The following is a 27,550-nucleotide window of genomic DNA, read 5'->3' on the forward strand; positions in this document are numbered from 1 at the left end:
AGAAAAAGTATGAATGGAGACAGAAAATGCATGAATGGAGGCAAACAGAAAGCAGGAGAAAGGAATTGGCTGCCAAAAAAACCTCAAAGCAGATGATAAGCCTCCTGGCTCGCCAAACTGAGTCTTTCGAGTCTCTCGTAGCCATGCAGGCAGATATGTACCGTGGTAACCCACAGCCCTCCCAAAGCTCTCTTTCTTGTTCCCCAGTATTTCCACAAAACACCTTTCTCCAGCAGCCAGTTTCTTATTACCCCCAGCTGTCCCCAACACCTGTACGATCACCTACCAGCCCTGATAACTATAATTCTTACCCTGTGCACTCCACCCCCATTACCCTGCAGCATAGTAATCCTGAAGTGCAGCAGACATTGAACAGTAATCAAAATAGGACATATTCAGACCTCTGAATGTACAGTCCACCACCCTAACCCCCCTTGCCTTTTATGTACTGTATGTTGAATAAAGGATTTTATGTCTTTTTCACTACGTTATATTATTGCAGGAAGTGGTAAATATTGTACCCCAAGGTAGAACAAAGCACAGCAAAGGCACCAAACATTACTGTTGGCTCTCAGCATCAAACTGCTCCCTTAAAGCATCCCTAATCCTTGAAGGCCTTTCCTGGGCCTAACTAGTAGCCCTGCTCTCTGGCTGAGCAAATTCATCCTCTAGGCGTCGAACCTCGGAGGTCCATTCCTCACTGAATCTTTCACCCTTCCCTTCACAAATATTATGGAGGGTACAGCACGCGGATATAACAGCGGAGATGCTGCTTTCCCCCAAATCTATCTTCCCATAAAGACAATGTCAGCGGGCTTTCAAACAGCCAAAAGCACACTCCACAGTCATTCTGCACCGGCTCAGCCTGTAGTTGAACCGGTCCTTGCTCCTGTCAAGCTTCCCTGTATACGGTTTCATGAGCCATGGCATTAAGGGGTAAGCAGGGTCTCCAAGGATCACAGTGGGCATTTCGACGTCCCCTACTGTGATCTTGCGGTCTGGGAAAAAAGTCCCGGCCCTCAGCCTCCTGAACAGGGCACTGTTCCAAAAGATGCGTGCATCGTGCACCTTTCCAGGCCATCCTGAGTAAATGTCAGTGAAACGCCCACGGTGATCCACAAGCGCTTGCAGAACCACGGAGAAATACCCCTTGCGATTAACGTACTCTGATGCCAGGTGGGGTGGTGACAGAATAGGAATATGCGTCCCATCTATTGCCCCTCCACAGTTAGGGAAACCCATTTCTGCAAAGCCATCCACAATGTCCTGCACGTTCCCAAGAGTCACAGTTCTTCTTAGCAGGGTGCGATTAATGGCTGTGCAAACTTGCATCAGCACCATTCCAACGGTAGACTTTCCCACTCCAAAATGGTTCGTCACCGATCGGAAGCTGTCTGGAGTTGCCAGCTTCCAGATTGCAATAGCCACCCGCTTCTCCACTGGCAGGGCAGCTCTCAATCTCGTGTCCCTGCGCCGCAGGGTAGGGGCGAGCGCAGCACACAGTGACATGAAAGTGGCTTTTCTCATCCAAAAGTTCTGCAGCCACTGCTCGTCATCCCAGGATTGCAGGACGATGTGATCTCACCACTGAGTGCTGGTTTCGCGAGCCCAAAGGCGCTGTTCCACGGTGCTGAGCACGTCTGTTACTGCCACAAGCAATTGAGTGTCTTCAGCGTCAGGCGTTTCAATATCATCGTCTGACTCCTCACTGTCACTTTGCAGCTGAAGGAATAGCTCCACTGCCATGCGTGATGTGCTGGAAACATTCATCAGCAAGGTCCTCAGCAGCTCAGGCTCCATTTATAACAAAAATCTCAGAAATAGCGCTGCAGAATCACAATGCTGCCAAAGTGCTCGGAATGTGCAGCAAAGCACCACGAGGCGTTGGAACAGGAAGCAGAAAGACCCGCACACTTCCTTCCCCTTCCCACAAGCCACAGCGCCAAAATGAGACGAGGTGCTCTGTGGGATAGCTGCCCACAATGCACCACTCCCAACAGCGCTGCAAGTGCTGTCAGTGTGGCCACACTGCAGTGCTGGCCCTACACAGCTGTACGAACACAGCTGTAACTACCAGCGCTGCAAAACTGTAAGTGTAGCCATACCCTAGGAAGATGATGCCAGCAATATCCCACCTCTTGGGATTCCGCTGCCGTTATTCCTTTTGACCTTCACACTGTTCAAATCTAGAGCAATACCATGCCTGTGTCTTTGCTTAGGAGTTTCTGGGCTGGAATTCAGGCGCTGTCCAGGAACAACTATCAGAGCGGGGCTGCTACCAGCTTGTGCTTCTCATAAACAGGGGGGTGAAGACAGGCTTTTGCTTATTGGCCATTCAGAACGCATCCCCAGCAGGCCTCCACTATCTCTAACTGAGGCTTCTTGCTCAGTGCACTTAGCACACATTGGCTATGTCTGCAATTACAACCAGGTCAGAGGATGCAGCCACAACACCAGTTCCTCCTGATTCGTTTGCACTGTGGCAATAAGCTGTACTGTAGACAGGCTCTAACCATTCCTTGTAACCTGTTAAAACCCTGGGCAGTTTGGTGTTTGAACTTGCCCACACAGACATGGTTAGGTCCCCTTAAAGGACAATTTTAACCATGTTTTAATTGGGTCAGGAGACTACCATGTTGCAACCAAGTCCCCTGGCTCAGTGACAACAGTAGTGTAGATGAGGCCATTGATAGCTTAGCATCCTTTGCCTGCAGCTCCTGTGTGTGTCACAGGACTTCCTGAGTACAGCCAAATACCTCTTTTAATTTACACTCTGGTAATGTAATATTTTATGAGACATCCGCATACAAATGATACAGCTGCAGAGCAGGCTGACCTACAACCTGTTTTCCCCAAATATCAATTTGAATTTGTCGATGAATTTGGTCTGATTGCATTTATGTCCCTTTGACTTTCTGGGAATATGTGGTTTACTTGCAAAAATGTTGCAGGAACAGGGATTTTGGAAGTGGACTTTGGTGAATATTTACAGAAATCAAATGAGCATTCACCTCGGAAACCTAGTTCTGTGAGTTACACTGCCATGACAGGGAACAGACACAGACCATGTCATCTTTGTCCAGTCAGGACTGGACAAGAGAGAGGAAACAAAATGAACAAATAGCCAATTTGCAGGAGTGAGGTGTCCCAAGAATCCACACTAGGAACAGGGGTATTTAATATATTTCTTAAAGATCTAGAAGATGGGGTGAACAAAGAGTTGGCAAAATATATGGATCACATAAAATGATTTAGACTGCTCACATCTAGGGAGTATTCTGAGGAACTTCAGAATGACTTAACAAAGCTAGGCAACTAGGCAACACAATTAGGGTGATCAGATGTCCCAATTTTATAGGGACAGTCCCATTTTTCTTATATAGGCACCTATTGGGACCACCCACTGTCCCGATTTTTCACACTTGCTGTCTGGTCACCCTAAACACAATGGCGAATGAAAGTCAATGTGGATGAGTGCACGGTAGTGTCCATTGGAGGAAACAGTATGAGCTGCTCATAGACAGTGATGGGCTCTAAACTAACAGCAACCATGCAGGGAAGAACCAAGTCATTATTGTGTACAGCTCAGTGAAAATACCTGCTCAGTGGTCAAACACACAAACAAGACACAAAGCTGGATGGAGAGATACTGGACACGGCTTACACAACTATATATACAACCTCAGCTTGAATATTGTGGTTCAGTTTTCACCCCCCATCACCAAAATGATTAAATGCATGGAAATAACTCCAGCCCAGGAGAGAAGGAGTAGGACTGGTTAGCGTAGGGAAGAGGTGAAAGAAAGGAGACGGGACAGAGGTATAAAATAATGAATGCTAGAAACCTTCATGCTTTAGCACATGAACCAGTTGCTAAGGCCTGATCCAAAGCCCACTGAAGTCAGTGAGAGTCTTTGACTTCTGTGGGCTTTGGATCAGGTTGTACCTACCTGGGTTAGGAAGAAACCATAGTCCATAGTCATGTTTATTGCATGTCCCTTATGAGAGGTTTGTATCTTCCTTTGAAGCATCTGGTCCAGGTCACTGTTGGAGACAAGGATTCCAGCCTAACTGGATTTCTACACAGGCAATTCCTGCCTTCCTATTCTATTCCTGTTCCTTTCCCAGACCTGCAGAAGAGCTCTGTGTCTCTCTCACCAACAGAAGTTAGTCCAATAAAAGATATTACCTCATCCACCTCGTCTTCCTATTCTCCTGTGAGAATAAATAATATTCTTGAAACCAGGGACTATCAATGACTGAAATTCATCCTAGAAAGGAAAAGAGGATGCACACAGCACAGCAAACTTAATGTGGTAGGACAAGCCCACATCGGCCAATGAATGGTTCTTACACTTCACTCTGATACTGACCACTGTCAGAGACAGGACACTTGGGTACTATAGACCTTGGCTCTGATCCATGCTGGTAATTCCCACGGTACGGTGTACAAAGAGATTAGACTCCAGAAAGCAAGTGTTGAGGAATTCAGTGTAGTGAGTGTGGGTCTGTTAATGGTGACACATACGAGTGATGAATTAGGTTTGTTAATTCTTGTATGGAAAGTTTGTGTGTGTTAATGATGAAATAAAATGGGTTTTAAAAAATCTGGCGAGTGAAGTCTGAAGAGAAGACGTGCTAAGGTCCAGGAGTTGTTGCTCTGTCTGGTTTAGGATTGTCACCTGGTGCTAGCAATTCATAAAGTCCTCACACACCCTGCTCTGGGCACACACTGGCTGAGGAATAATAAAAGAAACCACAATGAAAGCACAACAGTTGGCAACTCCTGTGACAAGGGACAGTGGTAGGAACAGGAAATGGCTCAGTAATGGGCTGCTCCAAGGCAAGAGTTTAAGGAATTCTGTCCTGGCAAGGGAGAAGGCAGAGGCACCCAAAAAGTGTGCCCAGTTCTGTTAAGAATACCAGGACAAGGTTAAGGCGGTAACAAAGTGGAATGAGGTGACAGAGGAGCCAGAAAGGCTTCTATAAACACATTGAGGGAAAGCAGGTCCATGAAACCAGGCTGCTCACAATTCATTTTAATCTGCTTGGGTATAAACACTGCCACATGGACTAAACATTGGCAGCAGGGCCTAGGCAAGGAGTGATGGGAGAGTAGTGAGCTGTGAGGAGGCATCTGGCCCCTGGTACCTGAGGGATCTCTGTTAGGCCTGGTCTTGTTTAACAGCTTTGCTAACAGTCTGGAAGAGGGAGCAAGCAGCATGTTCATGGCATTCACAGCTGACCCTAAATTGGAATGAGAACATCAAGCAGGGCAGTGCAACAGTAGCAAGGGGTCTGGAGAGATCAGAGACAGGGGCAGGAAATAACAGTCATCTCCAAGAAAAGCAGATCATGCATCTGGGGAAGATAAACTCAAAGCAGAGTTACTAGTGAGACGAGGAGACATGGGAATCAGCGAGGGGTCCCTGGGGTAAGAGTGCATTTAAACTGGAACAGGTGCAGAGAAGGCTACTAGGATAATCTCAGGAATGGAGAGCCTCTCTTACCAGAGGACACTAGAAGAGTGTGGCTCATTTAGCCTAGCAAAATGAAGGCTGAGAGAGGATCTAATGCTCTCTATAAATACAAATTGCTCTCTATAAAGGTAGAACAGCTATTGAAGCTGAAGAACAACATTGGTACAAGAACTAATAGGTATAAACTGGCCATGAATAAACATAGGCTGGAAAACAGAAGATGGTTTCTAAATAGCAGAGGAGTGAGGTTCTGGAACAGGTTCCCAATAGGAAGTGTGGGGGGCAAGAAACCTGGCTAGGCTTGGGATGGAGTTTGGGAAAGGGATTAATGGGATGATATGATGGCATTGCCTATAATAGCAGGGGATTGGATTTGATGACCCAGGAGGTTCCTTCCAGTCCTATGGTCATATGTTTGCAAACTCAGGTTTCATTTGCTATGCGAGTCAGTAAAATGCTGGGGTGCACTGGCCCTTCTGGCCCAGAGAATCCATCCAGGTTGAAAACACTGCACCCCAAGCTCTGGGGAGAGAAAAGGTCTTGGTGATAACATCAGCTTTGCAAAAGGAAAAAAACTGACTTCATCCTTATCTACTTAGTGCGTCTCTGTAATAGAGGGTCTGTGACTAGCAATGAGGCTTCAGTAAGGTGTCCTTAAATCATCCATTGGTCTGTTGACAGCTTTGCCATAAGCTTGCAGTGGGCTCTGTGGCTCTTGGAAGGTATTACTGCAGGCTTTGAACTAATCTTTGAATGAGGGTCTCTTGGACTTGTCATGAAATGATGGTTTTCCTTGGGCTCAGCTTGATGCAAAGCTGCTTTATGAAGACCAGGAGGCACAGTTATGTCAACCTTGTCACCCATGGCAGCTTTCTAGGTGGAGTCCTGTCACCTGAGGCTGCAGGGGAGGCTCTCATGGCTCTCCCTCCCTCATTCTTGGTATGACCAGGGATGGTCCAGAGTGACTGCTCCATTGGTGGCAGTCTCAGCAGCAGCCTTTGGCACTGAAGAAAGCAGAGGAGGAGTGTGGAGATGGCTTTTATTGTACTTCTAGGTGACAATAAAGCTGGGCCGCCCGCGGGGGGCAAGTGGGGCAATTTGCCCCAGGCCCCGGGCCCCGCAGGGGCCCCCACCAGAGTTTTTTGAGGCCCCTGGAGCGGGATGCTTCACTCGCTCCGGGGGCCCCAGAAAACTCTCGCAGGGCCCAGGGCCCCGGAGCTTCTTCTGCTCCGGGTCTTCAGCGGCTGGGGGTCCTTCCGCTCTACCCCTGCCACCGAATTACTGCCGAAGCGGGACCTGCCGCTGAAGTGCCGGGTCTTTTGTGGTAATTCGGTGGCGGGGGGCCCCCGCCGTGGGTCTTAGGGGCACTTTGGAGGCGGGTCCCGGAGCAGAAGGACCCCCCACCACTGAATTACCATTGAAGGAGTGAAGTTCTGGAACAGCCTTCCAAGGGGAGCAGTGGGGGCAAAAGACATATCTGGCTTCAAGACTAAGCTTGATAAGTTTATGGAGGGGATGGTATGATGGGATAGCCCAATTTTGGCAATTAATTGATCTTTGACTATTAGCAGTAAATATGCCCAATGGCCTGTGATGGGATGGGATCTGAGTTACTACAGAGAATTCTATCCTGGGTGTCTGGCTGGTGAGTCTTGCCCACATACTCAGGGTTTAGCTGACTGCCATATTTGGAGTTGGGAAGAAATTTTCCACCAGGGCAGATTGGCAAAGGCCTTGGGGAGGGTTTCACCTTCCTCTGCAGGGTGGGGCACGGGTCACTTGCTGGAGGATTCTCTGCACCTTGAAGTCTTTAAACCATGATTTAAACTTCAATAGTTCAGACATAGGTTAGGGGTTATTACAGGAGTGGGCGGGTGAGATTCTGTGGCCTGTGTTGTGCAGGAGGTCAGACTAGACGATCATCATGGTCCCTTCTGACCTTAAAGTCTATGAATCTATAAGAGCAGGGCCTGAGGCTCTGAAACCATACCCTCCCCTCCCCCAGGCTTTCCCCTAGTTATCAATGTATTGATATTTTTCCTAAGGACAATTCTCCTACTGAGTCAAAGACCCACCAGGGCCTAGGCACCAGAAGGCTGTGCATGCATTAGGTGAATGTTAGGTTCATATTAAAGTAAAGGGCTCAAATTGAATTTCCTCAGCCTCCTAGTGAACAGATTTCCATGATGATTAGCAAGATGTTGGAGGGGCTCCAGGAATGGGGAAAGGTCTCAGAGAGTTTATGAAAGTGCTTTGGAGGCTTTAGAGCAGGAGTCTCAAACTCAAATTACCAAAAGGGCCACAAGACGACTAGTACGTTGGCCCGAGGGCTGCATCACTGAAACCTTTTCATACAACGATACAAAAGTATAGTCAAAAATGAAAAAAAAAAAAAAAGAAAAGAACAACTACGGCTAAGTGAGACCTGTGGGGTCCTGCTGAACATACCATGGCTCGCCTGCCCCGTCAGCTACTCTAGAGGCACCAAGAGGGATTTGATCTGAAAGGGAAAATGGAGAACCTGGGCAAGACACTTGGCTCTCACCTCCTGAATCTAGGATTTAAAGCCAAACTGATGTTACATGATATGAGTTTGCTGGTCTCAGCTAAGGCTCTGATGGTCAAGTCTCTTGTGACGCTTGTCTGTTGATTTAAAGGTAGTCTAGGGTTCTGGGGCCAGAGGTATGGCAACATGTGCAGGATGCCATCCTTGAGACACCCCCAGCTCTGAGCACCTGAGCTGGGGTTAAAGGCAAAGCAGACACTAGCTTCCACAAGGTGATGTTCTATTGTAACTGTTCTTGTGTGGGAACAGCCTCCTAGTTCATGTACACAAAAGAATGAAAATGCTGAAGGGGTAGGCAGCAGCCAGCTGCAGTTTGTAGGCAGGGGGCACATGCAGCATGTGAGCACATCTTGTAACAGGAGGCAGGAGATGCTGTCCTGGGAGCGTGGGGGATAGAGGCACTTTGTTCTGATTCAAGTAAACAAAACCTTCCAACCCCCACCCTGAAGAGAACTTCCCACCCAAAATCACTCATCCTGCAGTGCTGCAAACCTTCCACCTTCAGCAGACAGCAGCCAAAGCAGAATGCCAAACCACCTCACTCAAACAACAAAACACGGCCCCTCCCTGCCCCTATTCCAACCCCTTCCCCAAATCCCGGCCCCGGCCTGCCTCTTCCCCTGAGCACGCCACATTCCCACTCCTCCCTGCCCTCGGAGCATGCAAACAGCTGTTTGGTGGCAGGAAGCATTGGGAGGTAGGTGGAGGAACGGGGACACTGCGCTAACGGGGAGAGGAGGAGGAAGTGGGGAAAGTGGAGGAGAGGAGCTTGGTTGCTGGTGGGTGCAGAGCACCCACTAATTTTTCCCTGTCCCCCGGAGCACCCACAGAGTCAGCACCTATGGCAGGCCACAGAAAATAACTCCATGGGCCACGTGTTTGAGACCCCGACTTTATAGGAAGGATCTTTACTCCTTTGTGTCTTCTTTGCTGTCCTACCATGTTTATGATGTTTTGTAAATGTTTGTGATGTGGGTATAACTTGTATAGTAGCAGCTACATCAGTGACAGTGTTTCTCTTAGACGGGGCGGCTCTAGGGATTTTGCCGCCCCAAGCACGGCAGGCAGGCTGTCTCTGGCGGTTTGCCTGGGGAAGGTCCACTGGTCCCACAGCTTCCTGCCTGCTTCCCTTGCGACGCTGGCAGAGCGCCCCCCGCGGCTTGCCACCCCAAGCACGCGCTTGGCACGTGCAGACTTTAGTGGTGATATGGTCAGTATCGCAAAAAGAATTGCACCATAGCTGACAATAAGCATTTCATGAAGCACTTACACGGGGTGGGAAGTTAGGGCACCTACTCAGGATCCGGGGAAGGGTGAGCGCAAGCCCATCCTGCTCTAAAGGCCCTGCCCAAGCTTAAGGGGAGGAGCCACTGAACCCAGTTTCAGCTGAAGCCGGGGGACAACTAATGAACAAGGGACAGGAATGAGGGTCATAGGGTCAAAAGTAGGGAGCCAGAAGGGGACACCAAGCAGAGAATCCCAGACAGCACCCACTGCTCCTCAAAGGCTTCCAGGGACCAGTGGATGCAGCCCAGAGGACCTCTGCCCGGATACGTGATCTGAGGAAGGAGCAGAAATAGGCCTCACAGTCGCAGAGCACCTTCCTCCTCCTGGTATGGTGGATGGCCACCTTGGCCACGGCCAAGAGGAGGTTGATGAGGAGGTCTTGTTACTTTGTGGGGCAACGGACGGGGTGAGCGTAGATCAGGAGATGCGGGGAAAAGTGCAACCAGAACTGGAGGAGAAGGTTCTGGAAGAGCCGGAAAAGGGGCTGCAGTCTGGTAAATTCCAGGTAGACGTGCACCAGGTCTCCCTCATGCTGCAGAAGGGACAGGTGTCAGGGAGCAGGTGAACTGTGCCAGGTACATGCCCCTGCTCTTGCCTCCATGAAGGAGCTGCCAGCTGATATCCCGGGCAGACTGTGGCACCAAGGTGGAATACAGACTGGCCTGGCCCACCGCCAGAGGTTGGGGTGGCTGAGCAGGAAGGATGGGGTGGTGGAGCCACAAGACAGATGGGGCTCTAAGATGCTTTTCCTTGGGGTGTCTGAAAGGTCGCAGCCCTATGGTACCTTGCAGGGAGGCCTAATTTTCTTCCTGGCTTGTCCTTAGGCCAGTAGAGGGAGGCTGCTCCCCAGCCGCCGAGCTACCGTCCTGCCCGCTCAGTGCCCGCACAGCGCGGCGCGGCTCTGACTGTGCCAGGAGGAAATTCCCCCTCGCAGCCCAGCCAGAGAAGGGGTCGCTGTTGCCTTGAGGATCCCACCGCTGCTCTGGCGCCCGTCTCCGCCTTTTGTTCCCCGACCGTGCGCGTCACCGTCTCGGCTGCTGCTGGGCGGAGACACCCAGACAGAGCCGCGCTGCTGCCGGCGCAGGAGGGTTCCCCGTGGCGTGGCAGAGGGACGCGCTTAGGGCCACCGGGCGCTGATCACAGCCCAGGACGCACCCAGCTCCCGGGCGCAGCAGGGACCAGCGCGCCGATCCCGAGCTCCAGGTCAGGGCGTCCGGCTAGCGGGCCGCGCCGCAGCTCCCGGAGCGAGCCGCGGAGCTCCCGGGCCGGCGCTGCGATCCCCGGCGCGCCCAGAGGGATGCGCGCCTTCGGCCAGAGGCTCCGGGGCCGGTGAGCAGCGCGCAGCCGGCATGGAAGCGGCCGAGGCGGAGCCGAGCAAGCCAGTCAGCCCGGCCCCAGCGCCGCCGCCCGAGAAGAAGAAGCTGCAGCGGGCGCCGTCCCCGGCCAGACCCAGGGATGTGCCCGGCTGGTCCCTGGCCAAGAGCCGGCGCGGCAGCCACCCCGGCTCGCCGGCCTCGCTCTGCGGGAAGCAGGGCGCGGGGCCCGGGCACTCGCGGCGGCCGGGCGGGGGCAAAGAAGGGCGGCCAGAGAAGAAGGGGAAACAGCCGCAGCCCGCCGGGGGCCGGGGCTCCGGGAGGGGGGCTCCCGGCCGGGCCGGGGCCAAGGCGAAGGGGCGGTGCCGGGGGCCAGCCGGGGCGGAGCCGCCGCCCCCCCTGAGCCTGACGGACAGCAGCTCGGAGGGCTCGGACTGCAGCGCCTCGGAGGAGACCAAGCTGCTCTCGCTGGATCTGGGGCTCAGCGGCAGCGACCCCGAGTCCCCGGGCAGCGCCTCGGCTCTGCCTGCCGGCCAGGGCATCTCGCCGCCGCCCGACGAGCCCTCTGCAGCCTCCATGGCCAGCAGCCGCCTGCAGCTCAGCACTTCGCTGGCCTTCTCCGACCTCACCGAGGAGCTGCTGGACGCGGGGCAGGAGGGCCTGGCGCGGGAGCTGGAGGAGCTGCGCTCCGAGAACGACTATCTCAAGGTGCGGGGCTGGCCGGGCGCGGGGCAGGGCTTGGAGGGGACCTGGCGTAGGGAGTGGCTGGAGCGGGATCGAGACCGGGACCGGGACCGGGCGGGGGTTGTGGGTCCCTGGCCGGGCAGGAGGACCTGGCATGTCCGTGGCTGTTAAGTGGCGGGGGAAGGAGGGGTGTCACTCGGGTCCCAGCTGTGATGTGCCCCGGGCTCTTGCTTGTCCCGCCCCCCTAGGCCAGCTGTGCCGGGGCGGGGCGCGGCCCTGGGCGGGGCGCGGCTGCAGAGCCGTTAGGTTGGTGTTTGAGTGATGTCAGGTTCATCGCTTGTCAGCCGCGGCCCAGTCTCGGAGGGCGGCCAGGCTGGGCTGTGTCTAGGCCCCCTGCCGAGAAGCGGGTTGGTGCTCCAGGAGGAGGCTGGGCTGAGATCAGCTGCGCGGCTCGGTGGTTGTGGAAGCCCTGCTCAGGCGCTGCCTGGAGCTCGGTGCTGTAAGAAAGTCCATAAAGAGGCTGCCGGGAGCAGCAGGGTCTGTACAGATCACTGTGGGGTACTGGCCAGGGGGCAGGCTCCAGGTCTGGTTCACTAGCCCCATACTGTCCCTCTGCCTTACTGCTCACTGTAAGCATTGCCTCTGGCCTTGCCCCATTTACAGAGGTGCAGTTTGCCCCCCACCCCCAGCCTGGTTTAAAAGCTGTGGGTTATGGATTTAGACTCAGTTCATGTAAAGCCAAATAAAGTAGGGTGGTTTTTGAAACATTGGCAGGAAGTCAGGGCTTCAGGCAGACAGGCCCCTCTCAATATTCTGATACAGAACTGCTGCAGATATTCAAAGTTGTCATGGCAATGTAACAGCATTTCCTAGACCTTAGAAACCAACAATGGCATGTTAAAAACTCTGCTCAAAGCTCATTAGACCTGTGGCTTGGGAGATTTCTCAGCTCTGGAAAAGGATTGCCATCCTTAACCAAAGGCGGTTCTGCCCCCTTGCCTGTGTGGTGGACGTGTAACGCTTAACAGCTTATGTAGAAATGGAGTTGGGGCTGGTCAGTATGGAATAAGGTCTGCCAGGTGTTCTGGCTCATGCTGCTGCTCTGCCATGCCTGTCTGCTCGCAGGAGCAGAGCAAAGCAAGTGTGATGCTCTTGCAGTACTTCATGCACCCATTGCCATTGTGAAACACAATGACTGGTTCACCTAGCACGTGTTGATGCTGTTGGCCTCATTCTGAGCAACAGATTTTCCAAATCATTTACTTTTCCATTAGTTCTTTCTCATGTGTGCTGTCAGCATGGTGCCCATGTGTGCCTCAGGGCCATTTTCCAGGCCTGTGGCTTTGCTATCTAATTCATTAACATGTGAAACAGGACTGAGGGCTTGGTGATTGGGAATGGGATAAAGGGGCTTTTACCTGTAGGGAGCTGATCTGAATCCAGGCTGGGACAATGATCAAAGTTCTTTGTGATGCACAGGATGAGTGTTGCTGGAGAGTACAGGAAAATCTGTAGCTGTGACTGTACTTTAAAGAAAAGTACAGGAAAATGGGGCTAGGTGGGCTTGCAGGTACCTTCCACCCCCCAAATGTGCCTAAGCGATGTGGTGTTGGATGAGATATAGGTTGTAATCTGGAGAACCACGTCACAGCAGGAGTGGGTTCAGAAAGGTGATTTTTATGCCTTGGCACCTGCTGTTGCTGAGGGCTTGGGTTGGAAGACTGGGCAGTTCTCAGATGCAGAGGCCAGAAGATTGCAAGTGTGTTGGGATTTCAGCTGTGAGATGAGCACTGTGCAGAAGTAACACACTTGGGGATGCTTCCTGAGGCCTTTTGTCCATTAGCAAAGCTCTCATTCACAGCTGGAGCCCAAACTCCTACCAGGATTAGTAGAAGGAGCTTTAGGGCTTTGATTTACTGTCAGGCCATGGCTACACTGGCGCTTTACAGCGCTGCAACTTTTGCACTCAGGGGTGTGAAAAAACACCCCCCTGAGCGCTGCAAGATACAGCGCTGTAAAGCCTCAGTGTAATCAATGCCACAGCGCTGGGAGCGCCGCTCCCAGCGCTGCAAGCTACACCTGTAAGGGATGTGGTTTACGTGCAGCGCTGGGATAGAGCTGGCGCTCCGACCACACTCATGCGCGGCAGCGCTTTGAAATGTCAAGTGTAGCCATACCCTCAGCTGGAAAATACAGATGAGAACCCTCCAGTTTCCCAGGAATGTATTTGAAAACTATTCTGTCTATCCCACTTAAATAATTACACATCGCTGTGATCCCTTTCTGGTGACAGTGTACATATGTAGCACAGTTACACATCTTACTAGACCCTGGCAGAAGGATTCAATCCTACTGGTTATAAAATGAGAGACGGGGATTCAACTTGAGGCCCATGGCAATGCCAGCGTGACAATTACAGCACCCTATCCTCTTTGCTACCCTTGCTGCTGGGAAGCAAGAGGGGCTGGGTTTCTACTGGGGTGAATTTCTCCTGGCTGAAGATTTCATCTTTTATATTCATACTCTAGAGCCCAGCTATGCTGCTGCTCATACCTTCCAAAGTGCAGTAGAGTGAGACTGATCTAATTCTGCAGAGGTATTTCTGTCTGCAGACTCAGGAAGTCAGCGCCATGTTGTTTTCAGGTGGGTCACATTTGGAAGGTTTGCTTTGCAACCATGGGGACGAGACACTTTTTTGTTTAAAATGGGAGAGCTGAAATTCTGAAGAAGTTGTTAAGTTAAGCACTCACCAAGCAGAACTTCCATCTTGGGACTGGTGGGTGGAATTTTTCAAGCCCTTGTGTATAGTACTATTCCTGCATTTCTGTAGCTGAATACATAGTAGGCTGTATAATAGTACAGCAATATTTCCTGACGTTAGGGAAGAGCTCCCAAGTGGATGAGTGTTGCTCTGCTACAGCACTACACGTGGAGTGTGGCAGAGTGTCAGTAGTTCAGATCACACTAGTTATAAGCAGCTTATTTCAGGTTCCTTTCCTGAAGCCTCAGCCTGGAGCTGCGTAGTAGTACACCGTGTGCCAGCTGGTCAGAAACCACAGGCAGACATGCCCTCCTGTGCACTGCAAAAGAAAGCAAGTTGCTGCGTGAACTCTGCCCAGCTTTTCACATGGGAGTACGTGAATAATGATGTGGTAGCACGTGACCCTGGGAGCCACTTGATAAAATTGGCTCCAAATTGAAAGAAGCGTTCATAGACTGCTAGGTTTTAACATAAGAAAGGATCATTATGATCATCAAGTGAGTCTGAGCTTCTGTATAAGACAGTCCAAAGAACCTCTCCCAGTGGGTCTTGCAGCTCGCCTACAATGTCTGGTTGAACTAGAGCTTAGGGTTGGAAGTTCTCCTGACTCAAGTTCATCCTTCTTGGTTACTGATAAATCACTTATTTTCTAGGCCTCATGAAAATACTGAAGTCCAAATGCTTTGTCTTCGGCCTGCTGTGAGCTTCCACCAAAAGCAGGTATTAAAGAAAGAGATTCCTGAGGAGGAGGGCCCTCCCTTGCCCCATTTCTGACTGCCCAAGTAGAGCAGGTCTATGCTAGCATTATGCACAATATATTTATGAGCATCAAAGTATAAACACTTCCAGCAAAGTGCAGCTTCATATAAGTTAGCCAGTTGGTGTTGTCTCCCTCCTTGGCTGTGATTATAAAAAGTGTCTAAATGGAAAACAGATAAACCAATTCCACCCCTCACCCTTTCCTCTCTGCTGCACATGCATGCTTGGGACACAGGGTTTTTCAAAGACTAAGAGGGCAGATTTTTGTGGGAGTTCTTTGCTAAAATATTGGCAGCACTGGAAGGGATCTCTGTGCTGCACTGAAGCTGCTGGCTCTTGAGGTCTGGGATGTTGTCTAATCTTTAGTAAGATGGGCTAAAACCAGAATCACTTAGATTCAGGATCTATGTTCAGGATTTGGCTAAAGTGAGATCTAGAAGCAAAGTGCCACTAAGGTTTGGTTTTGCACAAACACATCAGTTCTGCTCAGCTCTGTGCTTGTGACTGGATAGATAATAATTCGTATCTTGTATGGGGGAGGACCAGGAACATGCACAAGGTCTTTAAAATGACCCTGTTTGAAGGTGTGCGCGTCCTGCCCTATGCTGTGTTATCGCAGAAGTGCAGTGCGTTTTGTACAATTGGACAGAAGCTAGTCACTAAAACCTCTAAACCTGACTGCTGATACCTCTTCCTCTCTCTGATCAGGAGTTTTGGAGGGAGAGGTCAGCTCCCCTCTGGCTTCTACTGTAGATATGTGTGGGAGCTCTGTTGTGTGCACCTGCCCTGACCCTCCTCAGCCATCGGGATTCTGTTAAAAGCATTTCCCCTAAGAGACAGCAGAATTCATGTTCAGATTGTGAGCTCTTCAGCTGAAGGAGCTGTGCCTTTAAGATCCCCACCAGCTGCCTTGTTGTCACCCAGCAGTGTGGTGAGCAGGCTCCCCGAATCCCTGCTCAGCAAAATGGAAAATGGAAAATGTGAGATGTGATACGGCAGCAGCTGCGGAGGGATGTGAAGACAAAGAATGGGGACTGGAGATCTAGTTTGGAATGAGGGGAGGGCAAAGCCTTCAGACCAATCGCTGTTCAGAGAGAAAAGGGTCATGCTACAAACATTAACAGATGGACTGAGACCTGCTACAGCCCAGGGCTCCAAACCTGACTCTGTTCATCCCAGAATTAGGCTTGTTAGCGCCCCCTCCCTCCTCCAATAACCTTTCCCGGTTGGTTTGTATTGTCTTGCACCATCTTTTTTATGTACGTGAACAGTTTATGCTGGGCTCTGGTTGGTGTTGTTTTGTGTTCTCACCTAACGGAACGGGGCCAGGAGGGAACAGGAGATGTCAACAAAATGTGTTGATGAGCTCCTGCCAATATGTCGCTCTCCTGCAGAGGTGCCCAGGCTTTGTTGGCAACATGACAGGATCCCCAAGGCTGCTGGTAGTTTTTGTTAATGAGATCAGATTGCAACCGCTCCCATCTTAAAACATGGCTTTGTGGCCCCAGGAGACTATAGGTCCCAGATGTCTCTGCTCGCATCAAGGTGGAGGGTTGCATTCTGGGACCTGTCACCTCTGCGGGCCACTTGCTTGCCATCCTGCAGAGGAGAGTGCCTGCTGCTCTGCTGTAGAACGCTGGTTGCATGTGGCCTCCCGAGTCATCGGTGCTCTCTGTAGCTAGCTTTGTGGAATATACTGCTAGTTGTGTGTGATCTGAATGCAGAGTGTGAGGAAAGAGACTTTGCGGCCTCTTTTTATTTTTGAAATGTTGCATGTTTGAGTTGACGGAAGCTCTCAGCTGTTTGGCTGTTAATTTATGAGAGCAAGCTTAAAGCTGTGAATTGTTTGTGCCTCCTCCCCCCAACACATTTTAATCTCTGCTGAGCTGTCTGCTATCTGCTGGCAAGATGCAGTGGGGTGTTGCAGCACTTGAGAATCTCTTCTTCCAGGTTGCCATGTGCAGAAGGCACAGTCCAGCTTTTTATTATTGCACATCAGTGTAAACCAGATGTGCCGTATCTCATTATTTGCCCAGCACAGTGGAGGAGGAGCCTAGGTTTACAGACTGTCTCTGGTTTCCAGAGCTAGATCAGAATAGCTATTGCTTTTCAAAAATACTTATTGTATTTTCACAGCACAGGAATACATACTGCACCTGAACCACAATCCCAGCAGAGATGTGGCTAGGTTACATCATGCCCCCCTCACCTGCCCCATCTTATATTACAGGGCTGAAATGATTGATGCCAACCTGGCACCAGTCTATTGCTTTTTGTATTGTGAAAACCAATATGCTGCCATCGCTATTTAGGGGCAGGAAAGGGGAACACTCTGGAGGGGCTGGCCAAGATTTTCAAGAGCTATTTGTGATTTTGAGGTCCCTCTTGAGCGGGTTTAAAGGGGCCTAATTTTCGGAGGTTGGGTGCTCAGCACTTTGAGACTCAGGACCCTTTGAGGCCCTTATCTCTTCTGAAAATCTTGGCCTTAGATCCCGGGGGAAAATCCTGCCCCATTGAAGTCAGTGGTAAATTGTGCCTTGACTTCCCTGGAGCCAGGATTTGGCCCCAGACTTGTAAGGAGCCCAGAACTGACCAGTCTGGGGAGGAGCAGGGGAGACAATGAGAGCAGGCAGAGGAGAGGGCAGGGATGGGGGCTGATCTCTCTTATCATCACTCTTCCAGGTATGTCTCAGAACCACCAGCATAAATGACAGCTGTTCTCCTGCAGCACACTGCTGTGCCCCACCATTTACTCTGTGGGCAGATGACTACAGGCCCTTCCTGGAGCAATGGCAGTTGGCTAGCAGCCTGGTTTGTGTTGGCGTTGAAAGCTTGTGCCCTCTGTGGTATGCCAGGCTTCATTCACTCACTCAGGCAGCCTCGGGGATTCTGGGGCACAATCCCTGAGTGGTTGCTTTTGGTCACCTGTCTGTGCAACCCCCAGGTAACAGCTGGCTTCGCTCACTGCTGCCGCTGGTTGGCTGCCGCAGCTCAGACTGACTTGTCAAAATACATCAATCGTTGCACCCTTTGCGTGGGGCTAAGGATTCTGAGTTTTCATTTGAGCTTGTGCTTTGTAGCCGATCTTATCCCAGCCTCCGGCTGGTGGAGGTGACCTGCTGTCCCCTTGTGCTGTGCAGGGACCCAGAGCTCAGGCCTGTTACAGCAGAGTAGGATGCTGCGCTGGGGCTAGAGGTCGGCTGTGTCTGCTGGGGTCAGGGGCCCCAGGAATTTGGGACACAGCATGGCATGGAGTCTGGAAGCCTCGGCAGCTTCCTTCTTACTAATTCTCAGTGGAAATCCCCATCTCATTTTCTCTGGTAAGTTATAGTGTGATCCCCTCCTCTGGCACTAATTGAAAGCTGCTGCTTTTGTTCTTTAATCTCAGAGGAAATGTCGCCTTGTCATTCCTGGCTAGTAATCCCCATTTTACAAGGAGAGATCACAGCGACACAGCACTGCCATTCTGCTGCAGATCTGTGGGGCTTCTAGCCTAGGACCCAGCTCTGACTGGGGCGGGTACCAGAAGCTTTGGGGGAAAGTATGAATGGAAACAGTGCACACTTAGCTAAACATATACACAAGCTTCTGCTCCTGTTACTGTCACCATCTCTTGTTTTCTCTCCCTTCCCCTCTCCCCATTGTGTCTTGTCCTTATTTAGACTGCAGGCTCCTTAGTGCAAGGACTGTCTTCTCTTGTATGTTGTCCAGCATCCAATGAGACTGGGCCTCAGTCCTGCCCGGAGGCTCTGCATCCTGCTGTAATCAATAGTAATAAATTATATCATAACAGGCTCATGAGAGAGTTTTTTCCCTAATTTCAGGCAGGTAATAGTTAGCTTGTGCCTTGAAGCAGGAGGTTTGATATCCTTTACATATTTTCATCCTAACTAGCATAACAGCAGGTGATATTCTTATTATCCATACAACCGTCTGATGTCTTTTGACTCCTACTAAGCTCTCTGTCTCAATATTTTGTGCCAGCAAGTCACACACGTTAATTATGCATTGTATAAAAAACATTCCTTTTAACAGTTTTAAGTTTGCTCTGTACTTGCAAATACGTAAGCATATGTATAACCACTTGTGTGAGTATTTCCATTACATTCAATGGTCAAAACCCTGTTGACTTCCGCAGAGACAGGATTTCATGCGGTGGGTCTACTCACAAGAGTAAAGTCATGCACATGTGTAAGTGTTTGCAGGGTTGGAACCTAAGTCTTTCTATGCCTGTCATCAGTTTTGTTGCTGTTCTCTGGACCTTTGCCACTTGTGCTCCTTCCTGAGACAGGGTGACTAGAACTGGAGTGCAGTTGATACAGCAAGGCTGTAGCATTGCATTTGTATAGGGATATAGCAGTGTTTCTCAAACTGGGGTCGCCACTTGTGTAGGGAAAGCCCCTGGTGGGCCAGGCTGGTTTGTTTACCTGCCCTGTCTGCAGGTCCCGCGGATTGCGGCTCCCATGGGCTGTGGTTCACCGCTGCAGGCCAATGGGAGCTGCTGGAAGTGGCAGTCAGTATGTCCCTCAGCCCATGCTGCTTCCAGCAGCCCCCATTGGCCTGGAGCAGCGATCCACAGCTAGTGGGAGCTGTGATTGGCTGGACCTGCAGATGGGGCAGGTAAACAAACTGGCCCGGCTGGCCAGGGGCTTTCCCTACACAAGCGGCAACCACAGTTTGAAAAACACTGCGGTATAGTATGTCCAGTGTGATCCCTAACTCAGATACCTCGTTTGTTCATTGAGCTGCCCAAAGTGATGTTAAGGAACTTTTCCTGTGTGATAACAATTAATGTGCAGCCCATCCCTGGAGATGATCATGCAGCTCTCCCTGCTATCATCTTGCACCTTGAGTTTCATCTGCTGTTGTATTTTTCAGTTTTTAGGGCTTTCTGAATTTCCTCCCAATCTCTTCTCTTCTCTTGACGCACAATTATTTATGTCATCTGCAAATTTTGCCACCTCATCATTCAACTCTTTTGCATATAATCAGTACATTGATTAGAGAACAGATTGTGGGGACCACTGTTAACCTCCTTCCAGTCTAAAAATGAACAGTTGGTTTCTGTTTTTTCTTTTAACCAATTTCTAATTCATAACAGAACTTTAGCTTCATCCCATGGCTACTCTGGGCTTGTCTACTCTATAGCAGCACAATTGCGCCTCTGCAGTGTTTCACTGTGGACACAACCTGTGCTGACGGGGGCAGGGGGTTCTCCCATTGGGGTAGGTAATCCCCCTCCCCAAGAAGGAGTAGCTAGGTCGACCTAGCACTTTCTACACCTGGGCTTAGGTCGGCTTATCTACATCACTCAGGGGTGTGGATTTTTCACACCTCTGAGTGATGTATCCTGGGTTGACCTAACTTTAAGGCCTTAATTTCGTGAATTGTTTCTTGTGAGGGATTCTCTCTAAGGCTTATTGGAGGTCTAAGTAGTATCTCCTCTGGTTCTCCTTTAGCTACCTTTTTGGCTGACTCCCACAAGAATTCTAGCAGGTTGGATTTTCCTCTGCAGAACCAGAGCTCATTTTCCCTTTGGATCTCGGTCCCTTTAGGTGTTTTAAATAAGGCTCCTAGGACATCCTGGGTTCACTCCAGCACTTTTTCCAAAGACAAGTGACTTTACTGATAGAGTTCATACTTCTTTGGGTAGCTCAGCTATATCAGTCATAAGTTTCTCTAGAACTCTTGGGTGTGTTGGGCTGGGTGACTTCTTGCTCTCTAGGTATCTTGTTCCAGCACCTCTTGACAGCTGATGATACTTCACATTAGTTACCTGAAGAGTAGCTTTGGGGGAGGTATCTACCCAATATATGTTGAGGTGAATATTGAGGCAAAGCTTCTTTTTATTGTCCTCGTCCTCCTGGATGGGAGCCTGAGGTCCCGCTGACTCAGGCTTCCTGCTTCTGATATGCTTCTCATTTGTATTCATGTCTCTGCTTATCTGCTCTTCCGATTGATTCCCTCTTTGCCCTCCTATTTTCCAGCTGCATCTCACTTGTCTAGTTTGTGGCACTTTGGGTTGGTGATACTTGACCTGAAGTCTCAATTTTTGAAGGGTCTCTTCCCGCTGTTGTTCCCTGCCGTTCACCCGGCCTCTGTTTTTGGTTGGTTTTTTTGTTTGTTTTTAAAGTTTTGTCTCCCTTCTTACTTTAGGGCTGTGCTGTGCTTAGTCCCCGGCCCCTCCTAAAACACACAAATGAAAAAAATCGGCAGGCACCGTTTGCCTTTGCAGACTGCTGTTCAAGTGAACACTTGAGCTCTGCAGGAATGTCTGGCTTGGCCCTGTGCACAGTTGCCTGGGTTTGCCCGGCCCTCCCTTTGACCATCTCCTCCTTGGGAAGTCGTTCCTTCCATGCAGGCTAAAACCTCCCCTTTGTAATGTCTCCCCACAGCTCCTTATTAGAAGCCTGTTGTGTCACTGCAAACAACTGCTCTCCCTCCAGGGCGTGGGCACCCTTCACTAACTGGAGGTGGTCAGCATGTTCCCTTCCCCCATCATTAGCACTTAGCCAAGCTATGCTGCACCCAGTGAACTCCTCCAATCATGGGAATCAATTCCTCCAGCCCCGGGTAGACTTGTGTGGCTTTTCTCTGAACTCCCTCCAATTTGTCAGCATTTTTCTGGCCTCTAATTCTCATCCATTTATTATGGTTTAGAGCAGTGGTTAAAAACCCGTTTACCATTGTGGGCTGCATAAGCAGGTCTCCGTGTTATGTGGGTCACATCCACGCACTATATATATACTATCTGTATGGCCCTGAAGATGTCACATGGGTTGCCGCTGTGTGCTGATTGAGCTGCATGTGGAGAACCACTGGTTTAGAGGAACAGTTTGCCGCAAAGGGAATGAGCCATCCATGTAACACGCAGAGCCACAACTTGGAATCATGTGGCCTTGCTGCTGTGATTGCACAATGGCTGATGGATTTGTTAGCATCAGGAACACAGGCTGATTCCACAGGCATGGGAAGCTAGGTGCAGCCTGTCTGTTTTCCCTCCCACTTCCTCCTTGCCCTTAACCAACCCTGGAGCTCAAGACCAGGGCTAGGCAGGGTCCTTGGTTGCCTTGTGCAAATGTATCTGCTGGGTCAGCTGTGCTCTCTGGCAGGGTAGCCTGAATAGGAAGGGCTTGGGACTCCGTGGCTGAGTCTCATCCAGGCAGCTCTTTACAGCTCTGATGAGGAGATGGCCACGTTTTCTTGGTGCAGTTGGTGCCATCCTGGAGGTAAATATGTAAACATGAGTATTTTTAAAAGCACAGAGTTTCTGCCAGTTTGTGGTTTTTTTAATTCAGCAGAAAGATTTGAGCCCTTGATTTGGTGTGAACCTTCCAGAGGTAAAGCCAGCGCTGTCTACCTGAGTCTGCAGAAAGCCTGACACACTAGTGCTGAGAGGTGGGAACTGTACAGCATTCACCTGTTCATCACTACCGGGGCAGAGCTGGAGGCTGTGTGTGTGTGTTTTGAAGAGAAGTTAGGTGGAATAAAATCAGCCCATTTCCTAAATCTGCTGATTTTTTTTCTGCACTTCACCTCCAGGGGCCATTGTGTGCATCGAGAGGAGGAGCTCCCCGTGTCAGCAGCTGCATGGGATGCAAACAGCCTCTCTGACTTGTCCTAGTGAGGCATACAATGAAGTCTAGCTGCCATGATGCGACTGAAGTTGTTTTACATTGTTAACATTCAGTAAACCAGCATTACCCTGCTTCAGCCCCCAAATCACTCCCCTTCCATCTGGGTTTTATATGCTGATAGTCTCAGTAGCCCCTGAAGTTACAGATCAGTGCTTATCCCTGGCTGGAAACTGGATGAGTTTGTAGCACACAGAGTGAGAGCTGACCCAATATACTAACTAACAGTGCTCAGTGGCCACTAAAATCAGGTCAGAATTGAAGCGGGTGGCGCGTGGGAAAGTCAGGCTGGTGATCCGAATGATTGTGGCTGAGGCTGTAATACGCCATGACTTACCGGGGTTATAAAGGAACACTAGGCACCACTGGGAATCGGAGCTCTTTCCTTTCCAGCCCTGGGCTGCACAACACCCTGGTCCTTAAATGGTCCCTCAGGCTAGCAGTTCTATTTTGGCACTGGTCCAGGACTTAATACAGAAAGTACAGACACTTGGACCAGTGTAATTTTCTCTTGCTGGACCCCTCTCTTGAATTCGATATATCGCCATTTGCTTGGAGTCCCTGAGCCAGTCTCCGTGGCAGTGCTCGTTCATAGCGAAATCAGTCTGAATTAATTTGGTGATAAAAAGGTTTCATGAGATACTCGATTGAATGCTCCAGTGAAATCCAGATTGAATATGCCTGCTTTCCTCGCTGCTTCCTAGCAGTTTGTCATTTTTGTTTTTAAACTAATCAGATTTTCCGGGCACGATCTGTCCTTTATAAGCTCAGGGTTGACTGCACATGGGTGTGTTATTCCTTAGCGGTGAAACCTTGGCTCCATTGGGTCTGTCTACACTGCAATTAAAAACCCGTCTGTGCCAGTTGACTTGGGCTCTTGGGGCTCTGGCTAAGGGGCTGTTTAACTGCAGTGTAGACGTTTGGGGTCAGGCGGGAGCCTGGGCTGTAGGTCCCTGCAAAGTGAGAGGGTCGCAGGGCTCAGGCTCCAGCCTGAGCTTGTACTTCTACACTGCAGTTAAACAGACCCTTAGTTCGAGTCAGCTGGCATGGCATTTTAATTGCAATATAGACATACCCATTGAGGCCAGTGGCAAAACTCCCATGACTGTGGTAGAGTCTGGATTTCATTTTAGATATTTAATGTTTTCTAGTATTTTGTCTTCACGTGTTTTTTTTAAAAAAAGACAATACCAATAATTCCATCAAAACCTGGTGAGATGGTTTCCTCTGGAAGGTTTTGATTGTGGTAGCTCAAACAGAAGTTGTGGGTTGGATGCAGGAATCCTGGGCGAGGTTCCCATCTCCTGTGTTATGTGGGAGGTTAATCCTAATGGTTCCTTCTGGCCTTGGAATCTCTGACTTTGTGAGAAGGAGGAGGGAGGCTGCTGTGTACAGAAGTCATTCTCTAGACCGCTGGCACTGGTGATGCAGCTGTCTGCTCAGAGGGAAGGACTGTTACATTTTCAAATGTGTGATTGCACCCTTCTCATGCACGTGCAAAGTTCAGCTGTGCAGTCACGAATCCCCAGCATGTGCAAGGCGTGAGCGCTGTGGGCACACGTGTCAGGTGTACATTTGTTCACTCACTTCCAAAAGCTGAGCTTCTGAGGAAGCAGATGGCTTTATTTACCATTTGGTACTTTTCTTACTAAAACCAAATCCGAAGAGGATTTGGGGACGCTACAAGCCAAGTGGGCCCAGAGGTGGGCCGTGCAATTTCCTGCTCTGAGCTGCTGCTCTCTTCCCTTCAGTCAGAGCAACAATCATGTGCATTTATAGATAAGTTTAGACTTTCTAGCCACTTTGCAAGAATTAACCAATGGGGATGTGAGGCCCAGAATGCAATGCTGGTCCTGAGCTGAGGTGCCTGGCTACATTGCAATCTGGGGCTTGTTGTCCCTCTGGGGCCATGCTGCCCTGTATTAAAGAGCATCTGCTCCATTTTATGCCAGCCGGTGCAGCTCTTAAGAGTCCTTGCAAGCTCTCAGTGTGGCTCTTGGTTGGGCGAATTTGAGACACCTCTATCTTAAAGGGGCAGTGCAGACTTAGGCAAGGCTCCAGCTTAGAACTGGCTGCTTCCCTGGTTAGTCTGCTGAGTTGTCCCTCCTCCAGCCCACCATGTTAGTTCTTGAGACATGAGGACTCCCATCTGCTGCCTGCCCTCAAGAGTGAAGCAGCAGGACAGAGTGATGACCGCACCACTCGCTGTGCGTGTCCTGGGTTTGTTGCTGCCTAGCTGTGATGCTGCAGGTGGACGAGAAAGAGACTCTTTTGCATCAGGCCGTCTGAAGAGCTAGTGGGTACATTTTGGGCTGGTGGTCTCTAATTTGACATGTTTGAGACTTGTTTGGTTTCTGAAGCTGATCACATGTGTACATGGAGTTCTTGGGAGTAACAATTTTCTTCCCTTGGTTTTATATTGGAGGCAGTTTCATCTAGAGCAGGGGTAGACAACCTATGGCATGCGTGCCGAAGGTGGCACACAAGCTGATTTTCAGTGGCACCCACACTGCCTGGGTCCTGGCCACCAGTCCGGGAGGCTCTGCATTTTAATTTAATTTTAAATGAAGCTTCTTAAACATTTTAAAAACCTTATTTACTGTACATACAACAGTAGTTTAGTTATATATTATAGACTTAGAGAAAGAGACCTTTTAAAAACGTTAAAACGTGTTACTGGCACACACAACCTTAAATAAGAGTGAATAAATGAAGACTCAGCACAGCACTTCTGAAAGGTCGCTGACCCCTGATCTAGAGAAATACCTGCACGCTATACTTGGACACTGGGAAGAGTGGGGTTAGGGGTTGGACTGCTGTACTCTGTACTGCACAGTTCCAGCTCCTGCCCTTTATTATACTCCTAATAATAATAGATATATAGGGCTTTCCAAAGTCGGGTAAGCATCCCTGTGATACAGCCTTTCATTACATGATTGCATACGGCTGTTCAATCCGCACTGCTCCCCAGGGCTGTTTGCTGAGTGTAATTGGATGCAATCGCAGCCCCAGCAACTCTTAACAATGCAGGTCTCTTGCTAAAAGGCAGCTTCATTGCTAAGGATCCTTTCTCCAAACACGTCTCCCACGAGGCCACTCTGCCCCCTGGAACTCGCTGTTCCAAAGAGCTCACTATGTGTTCTTCATTTCCAAACAGCGATGGCATTTCTACCCTGGTGCTCTGATCCAGAATAGCCCCTGGGAACAGTCAAAAGCCCAGGGAGTGGGAGCCAGTTGTATGAGTCGTTTTGGCATAAAGATTTTCTTTTCAGTTTTTAATGCCAGTGTGTACCTGCAGTGGTATGCATCTTGCCCCGATGGCTTGGCCTGGTGCTTTCTCCGATTGCTGGCTCCCACAAGTGGCAATGGGTGATTAAGCTGGCACAAAACAGCACCTGGAATCGTGAGCTGGATTGGATTTCTCTCCTTTGGCATTTCAGGAGTTCGCATTTCATCTGGTTGTTTGTTCTCCCTGCAATCTGAAGAGCAGCTGGGTTAGCCTTGCTGGAAGGTAATCCTGGATTGCCTGGCTGATAGTCTCTGTTTGCCAGCAGCAGTGACTGGTCCCCATAGCCGCCCAGCTTCGGGACTCTGCCTGAGTCTCAGCCTTTTGGGTGTTCCTGGGCCAGGCTTTTGGCAGGCTGGGAGCTACAGGCACCAGGCTTGTCGGTGCGGGAGGAAGGTGAGTCCTGACTGAACAGGTCACAAAGAAGGCTCTTGGGAAGTCTTCCCTTTGGCCAGATTCATGCCATGTTTCACCAGCAATGAGCATGAAATGGAGGAAATTTGTGGCTGGCCTCCTATTTAATATGCATCTTGGAAACCACAAGTTTCAGGAATGCAAGTAGCCTCTGCTCAGAGAAATGGAGCATGGCATGCTAGGACCTGTAGTCTACAGAGCACACCTGTATCATTATGTATGTACTTAGCACCAGCAATGTGCTGCCCAGCACATAGACACTCCTTGCCCCAGGGCTCTTCCCATCAGGGCAGCCATGGGACATGGAGCAGAACTCTGGACCACATTCGTTCACCCAGTGCCTTGTTCTGTTGTTACTGTGGTGAAATTCCCCGCATGAAGGGGGCGATATGGCCAGGGCCCTGGGCTGGGGGGCAGGAGGTGGGCTCTGTTAATCACCCTGGGTAAATTGTGTGCCTTGGTAACCCTGCCTTGTCCTTTGTGTTGTCCTTTACACCTTTGTAAAATGCCACCAGAGCGGGAGTCTCCTCTCACCTCCTTTGACTAGCTGAAAATGGCTTCAGAAGGTGGGAGGCAGGGAAGACTTGGGACTTGCTTCCTGGGCCTCTGTTTCCCCATCTGTGAATGGGGTTCAGAGCCCAGCTCTGGGATACCCAGTGGAAGGGCTGTGTACATGCTATGGGTCTCTGGGGTGGCGGCTGAGGGGTTTGCATCGCATAACTTAGCAAATTCAACAACTGAAGTGAGGGGGAGAGTGTTGTGCGAGTGCTTCCCAACGGCAGATCGAGCTGGTGCCCTGGGAGATTATGCCTTGTTTTATCATCTGAGTTGACGTGCAGGCTGAGACAGACCTGCTAAGCCATTGTTCGTGTCCCCTTTTCACGCTGGCTCAATCAAAAGGCTTTCTAATGGGTACTGTCTCATGACTGGCTTTCTGTGGCTGATCACAGCAAGTGACTCATTGGCCTGGAAAAACAAGGGACTTTATATCCCTGCTCCCACCCCCCAAATCCACTCAGTAAAAGCCTGAGGGTTTCAGGGAAGGAGTGTGACCTGCAGAGGAACGGCAGAGACCTGCTGTCTGCGGTGGAGTCCTGCAGCTGGGGCAGCCAGGAATGCCAGCTGGTGTGAGCGCTCTCTAGAGTGGGCGATGGGTAATAACTGGAGGAAGCCCAAAGGGAGGAGTTCCCCTCTTGCCTAGGGTTGTGTGCTACCATCTGGATGGGAATTGTGGAACCTGTCAGGGGAGGGATGCTGCATTACCCTCTCTCTGCCCTCGGACCTGTCAGTCTGGGGAGGGATTTAGCCCCTCCCAGGTGGCCCAGGCTTTCCTGCCACATCCCGCACCAGATCCCTTGCTGCTTGG

At 50.4% G+C, this 27,550-nt stretch overlaps 1 protein-coding gene across 6 annotated transcripts in view; it reads left to right on the forward strand.

The window, feature by feature from the left end:
• The first annotated feature begins 10,414 nt into the window (after positions 1 to 10,414).
• SOGA1 (suppressor of glucose, autophagy associated 1) overlaps positions 10,415 to 27,550 on the forward strand; it is a 91,614-nt gene continuing 74,478 nt past the window's right edge. For 3 of the 6 annotated variants that reach the window (XM_050917239.1, XM_050917240.1, XM_050917246.1), the window contains exon 1: positions 10,415 to 11,354. In XM_050917239.1, coding sequence (XP_050773196.1) covers positions 10,683 to 11,354 — 672 coding nt within the window. In that variant the 5' untranslated portion in view covers positions 10,415 to 10,682. Of the gene's footprint in view, positions 11,355 to 11,648; positions 11,738 to 13,862; positions 13,974 to 14,744; positions 14,812 to 27,550 lie in introns of those variants that run through there. The other 3 variants (XM_050917244.1, XM_050917241.1, XM_050917245.1) reach the window with 3 other exon arrangements.

This window comes from Gopherus flavomarginatus, chromosome 11 (assembly GCF_025201925.1).
Source record: "Gopherus flavomarginatus isolate rGopFla2 chromosome 11, rGopFla2.mat.asm, whole genome shotgun sequence".
Taxonomy (NCBI): domain Eukaryota; kingdom Metazoa; phylum Chordata; order Testudines; family Testudinidae; genus Gopherus; species Gopherus flavomarginatus.